Here is an 18,641-nt window from a genome sequence, read left to right as displayed (position 1 = left end):
CACTCTTGCCACTGGGCCATATTCCCAGCCCCACTGGATGCCTAATTTCAAATAAAAAGGTCATTATATGACTTTTTTTTGGCGGGGGGGGGGGGGGCTGGAAGCTGAGGTGTGGTCACATGACTTTGCTGGAGGTAAGGGAGGCGAGATTCCTGTCAGCATAAAAGCCAACTAGGATACTTCTCCTATGGTTCAGTAAGCTGACCTGTGGCTTAAAATGGAGAATGTAAACCCATATGCAATGTTCCACTTCTGTCAGCCTTTTTACTGTACTTTCTTTTTCTCTTCCATGCTTTCAAGGGATTAAAATATCCTGGGATGAAGAGTTTTGCACCCGAAAATCCTGGTAAAATACTTCTGATGGACCTAAATGAAGAAAATCCACCAGCAACAGAATTACAAATTAGAAGTAAAGTTGATTTATCTTCGTTTAATCCTCATGGGATTAGTACATTCACAGATGAAGGTAATATTTACAACTTATTTTAAATGAAAGGATTATTTTTTAAAAGTGACAATCAGGCTTGAACTCAGGGACTGAGCACTGTCCCTCAGCATTTTTTTGCTCAAGGCTAGTGTGATACTACTTGAGCCAAAGCTCCACCTCTGGCTTTTTGGTAGTTAGTTGGAGGTAAGACTCACCCTGCTTCATTGTTGGTGGGAATGTAAACTGGTTCAGCCACTCTGGCAAGCAGTATGGAGATTCCTCAGAAGGCTAAACATAGAACTCTCCTATGACCCAGCAGCCCCACTTTTGGGCATCTACCCAAAAGACCACAAACAAGAACACACTAAAGCCACCAGCACAACAATGTTCAACACAGCACAATTTGTCATAGCTAAAATATGGAACCAACCCAAATGCCCCTCAGTAGACGAATGGATCAGGAAAATGTGGTACATGTACACAATGGAATTTTATGCCTCTATCAGAAAGAATGACATTGCCCCATTCGTAAGGAAATGGAAGGACTTGGAAAAAATTATACTAAGTGAAGTGAGCCAGAACAAAAGAAACATGGACTCTATGGTCTCCCTCATAGGGAATAATTAGCACAGGTTTAGGCTGTCACAGCAGAGGATCACAAGAGCCCAATAGCTATGCCCCTATGAATGCATTAGGTAAGGCTAAGTGAAATGAACTCCATGTTATGGAAACAAGTGTTATATCACTGCTATAGTTACTTTCAACATGCCATGTGAAACCATAGCTTCTATTGTTGATGATCCTCTTGTATCCCCTTCCTGTGGTTGTACCTGCACTATCACTGTATCTTATCTGAGTACATTGGAAATTGTATATACTGGTATTAGAACTAGGAAAGTGAAAGGGAATACCAAAACCGAGAGACACAGGATAAAAAGACAAACGATTACAAAAGCAATACTTGCAAAACTGTTTAGAGTAAATCTACTGAACAACTCATGGGGGAAGAGGGAAAGGGGGAGGAGGATGGGGGGAATGAGCGAGGAGGTAACAAACAGTACAAGAAATGTATCCAATGCCTATCTTGTGAAACTGTAACCTCTCTGTACATCACTTTGACAATAAATGAGAAAAAAAAATTTTTAAAAAGAGTCACATAGACTTTCCTACCCAAGCCTCCAGCCTAAATCCTCATATCTCAGCCTCCTGAGTAGGTAGGATTAGAAGGGTGAGCTACTGATGCCTGGCCAAACAGGCATCAAAGACAGAGGAAATATGCCAGTGATTATTTCTTCTTGTTCATCTGAGACATAATGGTGTTTTTGGATTTAAAATTTATTATATATGTATGTATATATGGAACATATATATGTTAAGAATACATTATGTGCTAAGAATATATCTGTTTATATATATATGATAACAGAAATATTGAGAGTGCTAAAACATTTCAGACCTATAAGGTTTATAATTTTGTAAAACACCAACATTTACATATCTGGTAAATACTATAAATTCAGCCTTAATCTTGTAGGATTTATATTAAACAATCTGAAAGTTCCACACATCTGGGAAAGGTTTTCTGGCCTTAATTATGCTACACTCAATGACAGAAAGTCACCATAATCATTTTCTCTTAGAGCTATGACCTTCAGTTCTGTCTGAAGGAAGGAAGCCTAGGAAGCCAGTGAATAAAAATTTTCAGTTGATGAAGCACTTATGCCCATGGTTTTCCTTTCTCATAAGACCATTTTATACCCAGTTCTCCTTCCTGACTGTCCCCTTTGTGAGTGAACAAAATTGATGTTTTCGAAGTCCACAATGGTGTCCTTGTTAACCTCCTGTGTTCTCCTTCCCTTCTCTTCCTGCTTTCCTTTCTTCCCCTTTCTTTCCCCTCCCCTCCCCGTCTGTCTCCCTCTCTTCTTTTTTCCTTCCTTCCTTCCTCTTTCCCTCTCTCTTTCTTTCCTTTTTTCTTTCTCTTTCTTTCTCTTTGTTTGTTTCTTTGTTTCTGCCTGCCTGCCTTCTCTCCCTCCCTCTGCCCCTCCCTCTGCCCCTCCCTCCCTCCTTCCCTTCCCTCCTTCTTTCCTTCCTTCCTATTGACTACTGTTTCACTCCTTCCTGATAGTCCACGACCCTACCATGGCTTTCCTTCTCGGTTCCCTGCTATACACTTTCCTGGTACTTCTTTGAGCATTTTCCAAAAAGTTTACTCTGTTCTTTATCTGTTTGAGAAATTTCAAACCACGGTCACTCTGCCTATATTCTATAGAATGTAGCCCCACATATAGATTCTTGTAATTTCCTCAATAGTTCTTCAGTTTCATTAATCAAGGTACCTATTAGAGATTTCTATTTGAATTCCTTTACCATAACCACTTTAAACTCAAATAGAAAAAAATTATGTACTCTTCTCCAATCACAACCTTTCTCTTAAGTAAAACTGACAGGTAGGGTGAGAATGTGGCTTAGTGGTAGAGTGTTTGCCTAGCATGCCCTGGGTTCGACTCCTCAGCACCACATACATAGAAAAAGCCAGAAGTAGTGCTATGGCTCAGTGGTAGAGTGCTAGCCTTGAGCAAAAAGAAGCCAGGGACAGTGCTCAGGCCCTGAGTCCAAGTCCCAGGACTGGCTGTTCTTGTGGAATTTATCACCTTATGTTTTCTGAATTATACCCAAGCTCATGTTCTCCTGTTAGCAGTTCCTACCTCTATATCCCTTTTATTTCAATTCTGTAAGTATTCGAACCAGAGAATTTAACAAGCTCTTTTGAATTTTCATATGAGTGATGTCCATTCCTAAAATGGGAAAACTTTTCCTCCTGTAGAGTTTTGTGATTTAGAGACTGTCCCTTGTTCTTCCTTTAGCCACATTTCTTTGGCACAACCATAAATGTGCTTCTCTCCACAAAATGAAAATATTCCATCTGCCTGACATCCTAATACTAGTTGGAGGTGGGTTGAAATTGCTTTGGGGAGACAAAGTCGACAGCTGAGAGCTCTGTTAATGTTTCAATTTTTGTTTTTCATCTTTTCGCAGATAATACTGTGTACCTGTTGGTGGTGAACCATCCAAACTTCAAGACCACGGTGGAGCTGTTTAAATTTCAAGAAGAAGAAAAATCACTTTTGCATCTGAAAACCATTAGACACAAACTTCTGCCTAAGTACTGTGATATATCATTCTTCAATTTCCCCTTTAGAAGCAGAGTATGGTTCATTTAGTTAGCTTTGCTTTTTTTCAGCCATGGAAGGTTCCTCTCTTCTATGTAGTCACCACAAACTCATCTGAAGGTTCTGCAGAAACTTTTGATGACTTGAGACCCTCAGCAAAAGCCTGTTCTCTTCCTCCCTATTTCACAGGTTGCTTGGGTTTGGGTGTGTGACTCAGGCCTCAGGATCTCCATGCAAGCTTTTAACATAAGAAATTCTACTCCTCCCTAAGACCAGGCTTAGTATTTCAAAATCAGTCAAGCTTCGTCAATAAAGTCCAGAACTTAAACTTACTTAGTTATTTTTACTTATATTAGAAAGAAATATCTCAGATCTTTCTATGAATTCAGAACACTTATTAAATAGAAGACTCAAAGTCAGACCTCCCTGCATTGCCTCTACTGCCTTTGAATTGCTACTGAACATAATAGGAGATCTGTGGAAACCCTATCTCTATACTACACTCCTTGGCCTGTGAACATATTGTTTATGAGGTTCATGATGGATCTAGGATAATCTGGCACCATCCTCCAAAATCATTTTTACTTCTAAATTATATTGGTTTTTTTCTAGAATCCTAACTATGTATAATTTAAGGATAGCATCCAGCCACCATCCTGTTTGTGAATCTAGATCCGTATTTTCTGCTGACCCCCAGGAAAGTGCCTCACACATAGTAGGTACACATACTGTTATTTGTGCACCCTCCTCTCCTTACTTTCCTGGAAGTTTTGAAGGTGAGGAAACTGAGAGTGGAGAGCACTTGAATCACTGAAGGAAGGCTGACTAATTAGAGAAAGTAGGAACTAAGACCCTTGGCCTTCTGCACTCCCAGGATGAGGGAAAATACACACACACACACACACACACACACACACACACACACACACACACGCTCAATGGGGAAATAGAATGAAGCTTTTGAGTATTTAAAGAATACCAACATCTAACATAAGTGAAGACTGTAAAATAGAGTAGTTAGGTTAATAATAACAATGATGATGATGATGTAAATTATAAGTAAGGTATGCAATGGGCAATTTCAATTATTTTATTGACTTTATAAATACTTTCTTAAGTAAATGTTATTATGCCTGCTATGAATTTTTTTTTTTAATGTAAGGCCTGAAGTACATGCTAAGTTGCCTCAGATGATAAGGCCAGAAAATGTTTTTTGGTGTTGTTTTTTTCTGTGCCTGTTTTGGGGTTTGAATTCAGGGCATGGGAGCTGTCCCTGAGCTTAGTTTGCTCAAGGCTAATTCTCTACCACCTGAGCCACAGCTTTACTTTCAGCTTTTTTGGTGATTATTTGGAGATAAGAGTCTCAAGGACTTTTCTGCCTGGGCTGTCTTTGAACTGCTATTCTCAGATCTCGGTCTCCTGAGTAGCTAGATTACAAGTGTGAGCCACCAGTACCCGGTTCTGCAGCTAGAATTTTAACTCTGGCGCCTGATTCCAGAGCTTTTGGTCTAGAATTCATGAAAAATGAAAATTTGTTTTGTTTCATTAATTAATCTTGGAAATCATAAGTTTTTCCAATTTCCCAGAGTCAGAGTATTGCACACACCCCAGGCCAGTTACAAAAATTGTAGGTTTTGACAGCATAGAAGTAGATAGAAATAACAATAGTGACACTGTGAACTAGAATTTGAACTAGAATCTGTCAGCCCAAGGATTAGCGGTTATTTGTTGCTTTGTATTTTATGGCTGTTTATACCATGAATATTCTAATGACTATAAGTTACTGTAATTTAAGCATGTTATTATTAATACTATTACAACCATTGTTATTGGTCATTTACTGTATGAAAGGCACTGTGCCAAATCCTTTCTACTCACTATTTCATTTCATTGTTATCCTGGCTTTCTAAGGTAAAGACAGAAATTGAGATTCAAGAAAGGAGGTCACAGATTACTGACATGGCCCCACAATGAGAAGATAACATAGGGTCAGAATTTAAGCAGAGTCCGTCAGATTTTAAAGCTATAGCTCTCTGAAACATTTTTTTTTACAAAGAAAAACAAAATGATAATAAAGCACATTGATTTCAGAAATTTACTTTTCAAAAGGACAATAGGGTAACATTGATCAAAATGCATTGAACTCATAGACCAACATGTCAAATTGAAACCACTTTGTGAAACTACTTAGAGAAAATAATGTGTGTGTGTGTGTGTGTGTGTGTAACAATAAATTTAAAAAAGACTAAAGCCAACCTGTAGATTCATATCTAGAGACGGTCAGATGAATTCTAAATCTCTAGACTATTTTTCTTCAGTGAGAGTGACATGGTGGCTAGCACACATTGAGCGTGGGCCTCCTGCAAAGCACACAGCAGGATTAGCTCACTCTAATTCCCACCGCAACTCCACAAATGAAGATTCCAGCTCTTCTGCTTCTACTAATGAGCTGTATGACTTTGGTGGGGAAAAAAAAATCGTTTGACCTCTCTTTACAGATGAGAAAACTGAAACTCTGCATGTTTGTCTCCATCGCCCTAGAGCCTGGCCTGCGTCAGCGCTGACGCTCTGGCCATTACGCACTCAGCAATAGAGCAAGGATAATTTTCTCTCCGACCATGGCCCCGGGGAACTTCTGTCACCCCAATCAGCAAGGAATGACTCACTTATGTGTTTGCTATTGTACCTATTAAAGCAGAAAAATAGACTCATATATCTTATATTTCCAGTAACAGAAAGACCAAAAAAAAAAAAAAAACCCTAAAAGACAAGCATCTTATTTCTGAGCTGTTTGTGGACATTATTTTAGTCTTGAAGCACAAAACTTTAAGCCTGGAAAATGAACCGTTCTATCATCTTCCTTTCACAGATAAGGAATTGATTTTCCCTAAATCATGTATAATAGTAGCAAAGCTTGAAAGTCTCCAGATTGTCACTCCAATGGTTGTCCACTGGCTTAAGATGTCTTGGATTAGTAGGAGTTGGTTCCATGTGATTTAAGATTTATTGAGTTCTGGTATAATTTAATGTCTACCGAATTTAATATGACTCTGTAATACATATATGTATGTGTGTGTGTTTTATATAATAGGATATGTATATACCATATATATAATGCTTTTAGAGATATACATAAGATATATAATAGGACATTTTTTTTTTTTTGGTTGATCATGGGCCTTGAATTCTGGGCTGAGCTCTTCAGCTCTAGTGCTCTCCCACTTGAGCCACAGTACCACTTCTGGTTTTTTGGGTGTATTTTTTTTTGGGGGGGGGGAGGTGGTTTGGTGATTAATTGGAGATAAAAGTCACACAGACTTTCCTGCCTGGGCTGGCTTTGAACTGCGATCCTCAGATCTCAGCCTCCTGAGAAGTTAGGATTACAGGTGTGAGCTACCAGTGCCTAGCATAAGATGATTTTTAAAGATAGATATAGATATAGATATATAGATATATAGATATGGATTTTTATATTGCAGTGCTATAATTACTTATTTTTTCCTTTAGGAATTTGATAGGATTGGCTTCATATTAATTCTGTGCTATTGCAGCTAATGTAAAGGTCTTGACATTAAAAAGCACTCTATAATGTTATAATGTGTGCTACCTTCATACCTGTATTGTGTGTTTTAATTGCAGTGTGAATGATATTGTTGCTGTAGGACCTGAGCACTTTTATGCAACAAATGACCACTTCTTTACTGACTCATATTTACGTTCCTGGGAGTTATACTTGGGCTTGGCGTGGTCCTATGTTGTTTTCTACAGTCCAGATGAAGTTCGAGTGGTGGCAGAAGGATTTGATTTTGCTAATGGAATCAGCATTTCACCTGATGGCAAGTATGTGCACTCTTTAAAAGGAAGTGCTTGTATTCTCATCTGATGGTTTAGAACAAGTAAAGTAATTGCAGGCTAATGTTATCCTACCAAGAGGGAATTAGGGAAAATGTAAAATACCTTTATCAAACTAAAATTTCCTGTTTTGTGAAAGAAAGCTGTATTTTCACTTGAGGACAAAGTACATTTCAGCTGGGGAAACTGTGATAAACATTTTTACTATTACTATCTTTTGTTTTAAAGAATGATTTCTGGGTGTGCCAGCCTGGAACAACAGGAGTTTGCTCCAAATGATACCCAAGGAAGGTCTTACTAAGAAAGGGTCAGCCTCTTTCATTCAGTAGTGTCCTTACTGCTGCACTTGATTTACAATATTACATTATGAAGGTCTTTCAACAAGCATTTCAAAGATCAGCATTGATTTGAGCACCATAGTGTGTGTGTGTTTTACACATCTATCAATATCCTTTCTTGTCTTCTATAAGCAAGGATTTCAGAGCATTAGAAAAATATACTTAGACAAAAACAACGTGCACAACTTCTTATTCTTCATATTGTCTCCTGGTCCTTAAAAATAGAAGCCATCATTTTTGTTTTAATTCTGGGACTCACTGTGCTTAGCTTACCCAGGAATCTTTATGATGTGTGATATTGCACTCTGTGCAAAATACTAAAACCTCTGGCTTGGGATCAGGCTCACGACAGGAGGGGAAGAAGTATTCTCACTATGTGGCCCAAGCATCTTATTGTCTCTCATATTTCCTCCAGCCTAAAACAAGAAGCTTTACTAACTGTTCCCCAAGAGGGAACTTACTGTCATGAAATTCAATACCTGGGACTTGCCACTACATTGATAAACAAAAGGCTTGTTAATAATTGATATTAAGAACTGGTGTCAGAGTTAAGTTCTGGATCAGGGATAAGGTTTTGGGCTATCTTAATGAATAACTCTTCAGAGATTAAATCTTTTTGTGCACTGTAAACTCATGACCTCTTCAGAGTTTAAGGTGCTTTGAGATGGGTTTCATTCTCCAGCCTCTATGAAAAGTTCCTGACTAGGAAGTTATTACAATTCACTATAACATTTTGGATTGTGATCCTTCAAGCATTTTGATATAACTCTTTCTTCTTTGAAGGTATGTCTATATTGCTGAATTGCTAGCTCATAAGATTCATGTGTATGAAAAGCACGCTAATTGGACTTTAACTCCATTGAAGGTAAGATGTATTAACACTGTAAGTTTTCAGGGTGATAATTAGATTTCTAATTGATTTGTGAAATTAAAAGTGGGAGAAAAGGCTTGTCTAATTGAAGTGAGTGAGAACCAATTTTTCACTCCCTCTTCAGCATTGTTGGGTGTTTGTTGTATACTTGTCCCCCGCCCCCCAGTAGAGTGAGAAATGGAAGCAGCCTATTCACCTATGAAACTGTTTTCTTTTGCTCTAGTGAATTGTACATTTGAATCATCTTCCTAAGTGCTGCCTCCTCCTCCTCTCCTGTCTCTGCTAAGCTTCCCACCCTCATCTACATTTAAGGAGTAGCCCAGAAGACAGTCTCTGTTTGGGTTTAATATAGAACTTCTTGACAATATATATTAAGGTTATGGTCTCACTATGACAGTGTAACCTGGGTGTCCATCATCTGTCTGCCTTTATCACCAACTATTGTACCTGTCTTGCTTCTGAGTGTTCCTGGAACTTCCTGGGTGTGGTCCTGACTTAGGATTGGTACTGTGTCCTCTGTGTATAGCTAGCTTCCTCCAGATCTCCACTGCTTTCTCTTTTCCACATCACTGAAATTACTCACAATTTGTTCCCCCACCTCTCTACTTCTATTTCCTATCTTCTTTACCACTTTACTTTTGCTTTCTGCATGGATGACCAATGCATTTTAATTGTCCTCTTTATTATCTGACTCTACCCTGAGGTTCTACACTTCATTGGCATTTCTATTTGTTTCTGGCAGTTCCCAGCACCTAGTAGACATTAGATAAATATTTAATTACTATGGCAGGACCAGGTGTGCATCAAAGATTCACTTTCAGACCCCACTAGTTCTGGTCGAGGCTGAAGATTTGGGTGGAAAAGAGCAGAAACACAAGGGGAGGAAAGAGAGACCAAGAGCAAAGAGGAGCATTACAAAAGCCACAGGCAATCACTCTCCCACACAACACACTGCCCGTGCCAATTGCATGACTGTTCCTGTCAGCACTCCCAGGGAGCTGTCACTAGGGGCTTCACTCAGAGAAAATTACCTCAAAGCAATATCAAATGTAACATCATGTTTGATGCTAGGAATCATTGGCAGGGCTAGTTGGTATTAGCTGAAATAAAATGAAATTTCACACACTTATACTGGCTGAGGGAATATAAAAACAAACTGTGGTTATAATAATAGATTCTTCTATAAGTTGAAAATTAAAAATAATTATGATCGAATTCAATATGGTGTACATTCTACATACAGTGTGGGAGCTCTGTTCCTACCAAGGAAAGGTTCAAGGCAAGGCTTATTTCACACTTGGCTCTCACTCTGGTAGCAGATCATACCAGTGTGTCACCATAACGACTAATCCTGTAGAAGCCACACCTACCAAATGTAATGAAGTTCTTTTCTTTGAAAGACCTTTAATTAACATTAGCTAATTAATATCTCAGAGTGTCAAGAAATTTGATAAATTAGCTGAGGCTGGTTGGAGAATTTGTGATGAAGTAGATGAGTTGATAGCCTGGAAATGTGGTATACATTTGTGTACAATGGAATATTATTCAGCCTGAAAAGTAGCACTGTGACTTCAGTAAATCTTAAAGACATTATGCTAAGGATGTCAGACACCAAAGGACAGATATTGTGATTCTAGAAGAGGTAAATTCATACAGACAATAAAATGGTATTTATTATAGGTTAAAGGGAAAAAGGTATAAGTAGCTGTTGGTTCATGTTAATGGTTAATGGGGATCTGTTTGGGATGATGAAGTTCTGGATATATATGTTGGTGATGATTATAATAATATTATGGATGCATTTGATGCCATTGAATTGTAGGTATGGCAAATTTTATATGAAGTATATTTTATTCCAGTAAAAATATTGCTACTTTCCTTCTCACCTCAAAAGACACTCAGATTTAGTCAATGAATCCATTTCAGTGATCTTTGACTCTCTAAAAATTGAATTTTTTTTTAACAGAGAATAGCTTCTCAGTGGGGTGTAAGTGACTCAAGCCTATAATACGAGGTGCTCAGGAAGCTGAGATCTGAGGATTGCAGTTTGAAGCCAGCCTTGGCAATAAATTCCATGAGACTCTTATCTCAGTTAACCACCAGAAAGCCAAAATGAATGTATAGCTCAAGTGGTAAAACACTAATCTTAAGGAAGAAAGCTCAGGGATAACACCTAGGACCTGAGTTCAAGCTTTAGCATTGGCATGACATTTCTTTAAAAAAATATTCAGCTTCTCCAACAGAGAATATAATATATTAAGTTTCATTGGCCAAGGAATGGAAAATCCTTCATGTGTCTTTGTAGGTGTGTGAGATGTGACACATATGCCCATGACAATGAATTTCATTACTAGGAATGACATCTTTGCAAAACAAGGGTTCATTTCTAGATCTACAAGAGCCCCACTGAACCATAAGATGTTCATTGGCCAGGGCCATGCCTTCTGGGAGCCCTGCAGTTTCTAGGTGGTGGGCTGAACTCCTTGCACAGCTAAGAAGAGGGGTAAAATAATAGTGAATAGATAGGACCCATTCTTCTGTGTCCTCCTGGATTTTTCTCAGCAGGCTTCCACCCATCATGGAACTCACCAATCTTTGTACTTCTTTCATAGACAATAGCAGAATCCTCATTTTCCTCACTTAAAGAAGTTAATGTGGCCCCACACTGTTGGCTCACACCTGTATAATCCTAGCTACTCAGGAGAGATCCACAGATCTCAGTTCAAAGCCAGCCCAGACAGACAAACCGAGAAGACTCTCATCTCCCATTAACCAACAAAAAGCCAGAAGTGGAGGTATAGCTCAAGTGCCTGAGCACCTGCCTTGAGTAAGAAAGCTAAGGGGAAACACGAAGTTCTGCATTCAAGCCTTAGTACTGAAGTGCATTCACATGCCAGTGCACACACACAAATCTAATATATGAGAGTACTGAGCTGAGTCCAGATGGATGAGAATGAGGGAGAAGGAAGTATTAGGCCATGGGCAGATTGTGACCAGTGCAGCTGCCTCCCTCCTGTGGAGAGCACTGCTTGTTTCCAGGATAGAGAATGAGGGATGTGTGTAACCACGAAACCTGTGGGGGCAGTTCTCATTTTAAGCGGGAAGCTGAGGGCAATGGTGGCTCATCGCAGCTGCCTGCCCATGCACTGGCCTTTGCGGAGACCCCAGGGTCACAGGGCACTGAAGTCTGCTGGATTCTGAGGTATACCACACATATTGTTTCTCTGGTGAGAGTTAGAGGTAAACAAATAGATGAGATTTTTTTTTTTCTGGTAGAAGGCAGCCAAGATGATGAATGGTGGAATTAAGAATCATTGGTATTATTTATGGTGCTGGTATAAAGCCTCGACAGCAATCTGTGCAGTCATCACACGCTTGCAACTTATATTTAGAGAATAAACAGCAGCAGAACGGGGAGCTGAATATCATCAGGAAACTAAAGAACAAACTTTGCCTCAACTCGAAGGCAAAAATTAGACCCTGGGTGATCATTTCTTCTTTGGCTACACAGCCTATGATTAGTTATAAAGGAGTCTACATTTCAACTGTGTTCCTGTCAGAAACACATCTATACTTCCTGGTTGTTTTCTGAATGCTTGTAAAAATATCATTTGCACATGCTATTTAGAAGACACTGCTTTATGCTGCACCTAACAGTTTTTTATTTGTATTTATTTTTCTTTTTTCACTTTTAGGTTAATGCACAGATGTTAGTGCAAAGGATTTCATTTAACATTTAACAATCTTTCTTTGCTTTTGGAAACTTCCCCCCTCCTCTATGTGTCCTAGAAACCAACAGATCAACAAAATACTAACCAAGATGGAAGGCCAGCAGAATTCCCTATGTGCAGTTGAAATGAGTCACAACTGTCACTGTAGTCAGCAGTGTAGTAGCCAAGATCAGGAGAAGCACTTTCCTGAATATATTGCCACACCACATGCCCTCATAATTTTCCTCACCTGCTTTGTGTTCTCTCCTTCTTAATCTTGGTAGTCCTTGGACTTTGACACCCTTGTGGATAACCTCTCAGTGGATCCTGTGACAGGAGACCTTTGGGTGGGTTGCCACCCCAATGGTGTGAAGATCTTCTCCTATGATCCAGAGCATCCTCCTGGCTCAGAGGTTAGTTTGAAAAAATGCACCTGATCAGTGCCTTTTTTTTCCAGCCAAAATGTAATTCTCACATATGCAAACAAATGAAGAGATATAAGCAGGTCATCCAAATGGTCAGAAAGAAAAAGAGTTTTAGAGGTGTTTTAAGCAGTCTAGAAAACAAATAGATAAGACATTTCAGCTGGGATAATTCAGCAACTCAAGGCTAGGAAGATGGGCAAGAATGGCTAGCTGAAGCTAGTGTTCAGTGGGGATGCTGTTCTGGGGTACAGTGCTTTCTGAGCATATTATAAGAACCTAGCATTGGAAGAAAAGGGGGTGGTGCATGGAGTAGGGCATCTGAGAGTAACCTGGCATCTGTAGGAGTGAGGGATGGAGCCAAATAACAGTGACACCACAGAAAGGAAAGTGGGCTATAAATATGCCAGGCTTTCTCAGTCCTTCCATTCCTTCCATTGCTGTAAGAGGCAGAGGCCCCAAGAGGTCCCCATCAAAGCAGGCTTTGGTATAAGTCAGAGCAGAGGGAAGCATAGATCTGCAAGGCTGAGTTGTGGAGATCCACCCTTCAATGTTGCCCACATCTTTATATGTGGCAAGTGTTTCCAATTTGGGAAATCACAGCAGTTTAAAGATCATAATGATGCCACACTGCAATGGTTTAGCCATTCATCAGTCACCTGCCTTAGAGTACAAGTTGCCATTCTGGTTAGTACATCCTCTTCAGTAACTGTGGTGGATTGGTTCCATGACCCCAATGGATATGAAATCCATAGATACTCAAGTCTTTTATATACAATGCTATAGAATTTGCTATTACCTACATATCCTTCCATATACATTAAACCACCCTTGATTACTTGTAATGCCAAATGTAATGTAAACACTCTGTAAATAGTCACAGTGTATTATTTAGAAAAGTCTATGGGTTCAGTAGAGACTTAAGATTTTCTATCTGGGGTAGGTTAGATTTGAAAATGTGGAATCCATGGATCCAGAGGGCTGTGTGCACAAAGCAATGCAATGAGCCAGTCCTGCAGTGGGATTGGCTCTCCTCTTTAGATAGCCCTGCGAACCAGAGAATTCACTTGCTAGAATATATTTAGACTTATGAGACTCTTCTTCCATCTTAAACATAACATTCAAAGACCTCCCATGCCCCCTGATTTTTGATCCATAGTCTTTATTCAGCTGGTAATTTTGCAGTGCAAATAGTTAAGAATTTGAAGCTATAGGCAGCTGAATGTTTATCTTGTCTTTTCTGGTGCTTTCTATTTTGAGTTTTCAATATGAACTAATTATACCAGCTATTTACATTGAACAATTAATATAATTTTGACACATTTATCTGTTGAGTGTGTGTGTGTGTGTGTGTGTGTGTGTGTGTGTGTGTGTGTGTGCCAGGCCCTGGCTTGAACTCAGGGCCTAGATGATATTGTTGAGCTTTTGTTTTGCTCAAGGCTAGTGCTTTACTCCTTGAGCCACAGCTCCACTTCTGGCTTTTGGTGCCACACTTTCCCACCGAGGCTGACTTCAAACCATGATACTCAGATCTCAGCCTCTTTAGAAGCTAGGATCACAGGTGTGAGCCACTGGAGGCTGGCCGGGGAGTATTTTTTAAAGCAGCTTTAAGCATTATCCACCCAAAAGGACACAAAGAAGTCCTGAATTTTTTCTTGTATTAAAAAATAAAATGTGTATTTCTAATTATAACTCTCATACATACTTTATGATCACGTTTAATGGCAGTCTTTTGCTATTTTTTAGCTTTTCAGACCACTGAACTGTATATTTAATGGAATTGGAGAAATACATGCAGCAGAGTGTTCACTATATAGAGTGGAGCAGAATGTTAAGATTGCAATTTGTTCTTGCTTGTTATTTCATGTAGTGAACTTGGGTCATTTGCTACATACCAAGGGATTTGGTTTATTGTTCTGGAAAAGTATTTCCTTTCTAATGATGAATTTGGTAAGGAAGAGCAAAAGGAAATAACAATCCAGTATGTAATATGCTACTGCACAGAAGAATATTCTAGTTTTATGACCAAGTGGCTTAATTAAGCCATGGTGCACCATCAATTATTTCCTTCTTAATGACTATTGCATATTAAGGTTGCAGCAATTTCCTAAAACATGTATCTTTGGAGCCATCTATGTTGAAGTCATTTTGATTGTCCCTACTTATGATTTATATCTAAGCATTGGCCTTCCTAGACTGGTGTATTTGAAGTTTAGTGATGGTATCCCATTTTCAAGTCAATATGTTATTCTAGTTGAAAGGAAATTTAGGAGTAGTCTCACCCATCGTCTTGTGTAAATGAGAAAAACATATATGCATAAAGTTGAATCACATAAAATTACTATTTTCCTCCATGGGAACACATACATATTAACTATTTAGTTTACTAATGTTGTAATCAAAATTTTCAACTAAATGAAGAAAATTGAACTTAAGAAATCTTACCCAGTTAGAAATGGAAGTTCAAAAGTATATATCAGGGCTATCTAGGAAGGAGTTTTCATTTTTTGGTGGTGAAGGGCCATGCTTTGTTTCCTTTGCCTGCATGTAAAAACATCATACATTACACCAGACTACAATACACACACACACACACACACACACACACACACACACACACACACACACACACACACCCCAGAAATCGCCCTGTATGCTTGTCTTTGTGGCATTCCAAACACTTCAAATTTAAGGAAATATGGTGAGTTTGAGCCCAGACTGGGCTAAATAGTGAGATATTTTCTCAAAACGCAAACCAAAATAATACCACCAGCACCACCAACAATAAATAAATAAATGAAAAAGAAGAAAAATGAAAACCAACAAAGCAATAGCAAAGAAATTAAAGTTAAGCTTAATACATATTCAGTAGCAGGCCTGAACTTCAGTATCGTAACCATTTGGCTATGGCCGAATAACAGTCTTTCCTTCACTCTGAATTTACTGTGGTCCTCACTGCTCTTAATACTTTGTGCCAGAGTTGAGCTGCTCACTTGTATTTCCTGCTTATCCCTGAGGATCTATGTGCCCTCTACTTTCTGTTAAAGATCCTGTAAGCAAAGCTTAACAGTTTGCAACAAGTAAAGTGGTATCTTATAGTAATTTTGGAACAAAATACAATTTATGTCACGCACATGTATATATCTATATATACATACATATATATTTTATTATCTATAATTAGTTGTACAAGAGGGTTTCAATTCAACATTTCATTTTAGGAGTATAGTTCATCTTGATCAATGTCACCCCTTTCCTCTTTCTTCTCCAGGAGAGATGGGATAGAAGAAAAATACATTGTTATAGGCCTTCTTGTGGAGAAATGATCTGATCGTGCTTATAGTTGACGAATGTTATTTTTTTTAATAGGTGCTTCGAATCCAGAACATTTTAACAGAAGAACCCAAAGTGACTGTGGTTTATGCAGAAAATGGCACCGTGTTGCAGGGTAGTACAGTTGCCTCTGTGTACAAAGGGAGGCTGCTGATTGGCACTGTATTCCATAAGGCTCTGTACTGTGAGCTCTGACAGCCCCTTTCCATGCCCTAAAAGACTACAGAGATCTCAGTAAGATTGAGATCTGGCCCTTTGGGAAAAAGAATTTAACATGATAAAAGAAATTGAGAATGGATTTTTTAAGAGTATGTTGTCAAATCAGTCTTGGAAGACTTGAAAACCTCACTTACCAATAAGAAACCCTTTTCATTAAAGTGGCTCAATATACCAGTTGTCAAGTCTTAAATAATTTAACTGCAGGTGATTAAAAAATGTACTTCCTGAAGACATGCATTAAGCATGTTTTTCCATGGCTGCTTTTCGTTGTTCAGAAAAGAGGATGAGAATGGGAATCACCAACAATAACATTCCTCAGTCAAGATCTGTGTCACATGACCTGGGTTATGTACAGCAAGTGAAGCTGTTGTTTTTACTTGCTAGACATTTTCCTCTTCGAGGCCTGACTTTTTCAGTCTTCTGGTAGCAATAACATGTGTGTGTGTGTGGAGGGGGGGAATCTTACAATTCTTTTTTTTTTTTTTTTTTTGGCCAGTCCTGGGCCTTGGACTCAGGGCCTGAGCACTGTCCCTGGCTTCTTCCCGCTCAAGGCTAGCACTCCGCCACTTGAGCCACAGCGCCGCTTCTGGCCATTTTCTGTATATGTGGTGCTGGGGAATCGAACCTAGGGCCTCGTGTATCCGAGGCAGGCACTGTTGCCACTAGGCTATCTCCCCAGCCCGGAATCTTACAATTCTTGTGAGTGCTGTTACATCTTAAAACTATTTCTGTTATCTTGGCATAAAATGTACAGCTTTATTTCACAGTTTTGGATAAAGAAGGAGGTCTGCTCACTTCCATTACTGGATGTGGAATAATGGCTTTAATTGACCCAGGTAATGTCCACTGAAGACTAGGTAGACTGCTGTTTAGGTGTACAAGTAGAATTTTTTCCTTTCTCTTTTTCTTTCCTACTCTGATTATTGAGGCTAATTAAAAATAGAAAAGAATAAACCTAAAAATAGAAAAGACTAACACACCTTTGGTTATTTTTGGAGGAACATGACTAGGAAGAAAGTAAGACTATCATTTGGTTATGTACACCAATATAAAGAGGTTACCTGTTATTATTTGTCTGTTTTGAAGATAGATTGAAATGAAGGGTTATTCTTTTGGACATTAGGGTGGTCATTTCTAAAGTACTTGTCATACTGTTCTGCCCTTTAGGGGGAAATGTTTTGCTGATGCATTAAGAAAAATGAAGGAGGGTATAACAAATATGACAAGAAATGTACTCACTACCTTATTATGTAACTATACCCTCTCTGTACATCACCTTATCAATAAATTTTAATTAAAAAATAAAAAAAGAACTACCATTTAAGACCACTAATTTCAACAAAGAAAACAAAGAAAAGCTATCTTTTCTCATTCAAGAGTCAAGTTATTTTAGTCACAGTTCAATACACAATGTTAGCTTGCTCTAGGTGCTTAATTATTCCGAGGTGGTTATATTCCCAATCTAGGAAGCTGGACTCTGAAATATTGCTGATAATGATCAATGAGTGTGTTGTAGACAAAAAAACACAATCTCATTTATTTTCTTTAAAGATAATCTCTTGAGTAAGCTTCCATAACATCTGCAATAAAATAATCGGTTTTGCTTTCTTGTTATTCCTAAGTTGATTCTGAAAAAAATAAAAGGAAAGCTATCTGATTTCACAGAGCATATTCAAGATTACTCAAAAAACAATAGTCTTTGATAAGAAATCAAAGAAAGAGGAAACCAGGCTTCATTCACTCACTAATTCAACTTTTTGCCATGCCAAAGGTATAACCACAGATATAGTTTGCCAATGAGAAAAAATTTTATTAATGTTATTCATTTTATATGTCCAACTCTTCCGAATTTTGATGGTCTTAGAAACAAGATTGGTGAAAATAACCCTGAGCTTCAGGATTGGCCTGGTTCTTTCTTAGCTCATCCCTCCATTTGTGGGGATGACTGCTTAATGGGTTTGTCACAGACCTTTTCTTGGCTTCTGGGTATCAGAAACCTCGATGGTAAAGCAGCAACCTGGGACCAGAAAGATGGACAACGACAAGGGAGCTCCATTGAAAGGCTTTGATCTTTTAACTTTATGCCCAGTTCCATAATTGGGCTTTCAAGTGTAATTCTAGCTGACAATTTACACTTTACCTGAGTTAAAACTTATTTTTAGTTTCATTTCCATGAAAAATGTGCACTTTGCTCTTGATTGATAGATATGTTTTGACAGTTAATACAGGTTTACCCAGTGAAGGCTTGTCTTACTTGAAGGTGAAAATGGAAGAGGAAAAAAGAATTACTTTGACAGAT

General features: G+C 38.6%; 1 protein-coding gene across 1 annotated transcript in view; it reads left to right on the top strand.

Moving 5' to 3' along the window:
- Pon1 (paraoxonase 1) overlaps positions 1-16,774 on the top strand; it is a 24,667-nt gene extending 7,893 nt beyond the window's left edge. The window contains exons 4-9 of the mRNA XM_048337889.1: positions 301-466; positions 3,464-3,590; positions 7,237-7,437; positions 8,571-8,652; positions 12,653-12,781; positions 16,160-16,774. Of these exons, the coding sequence (XP_048193846.1) occupies positions 301-466; positions 3,464-3,590; positions 7,237-7,437; positions 8,571-8,652; positions 12,653-12,781; positions 16,160-16,318 (864 nt within the window). The 3' untranslated portion in view covers positions 16,319-16,774. The remainder of the gene's footprint in view (positions 1-300; positions 467-3,463; positions 3,591-7,236; positions 7,438-8,570; positions 8,653-12,652; positions 12,782-16,159) is intronic.
- The last annotated feature ends 1,867 nt before the right edge of the window (positions 16,775-18,641 follow it).

This window comes from Perognathus longimembris, chromosome 2, assembly GCF_023159225.1.
Source record: "Perognathus longimembris pacificus isolate PPM17 chromosome 2, ASM2315922v1, whole genome shotgun sequence".
NCBI lineage: Eukaryota > Metazoa > Chordata > Mammalia > Rodentia > Heteromyidae > Perognathus > Perognathus longimembris.
Note: the sequence above shows the minus strand (reverse complement) of the source record. Positions and strands in the feature narration are given on the sequence as shown.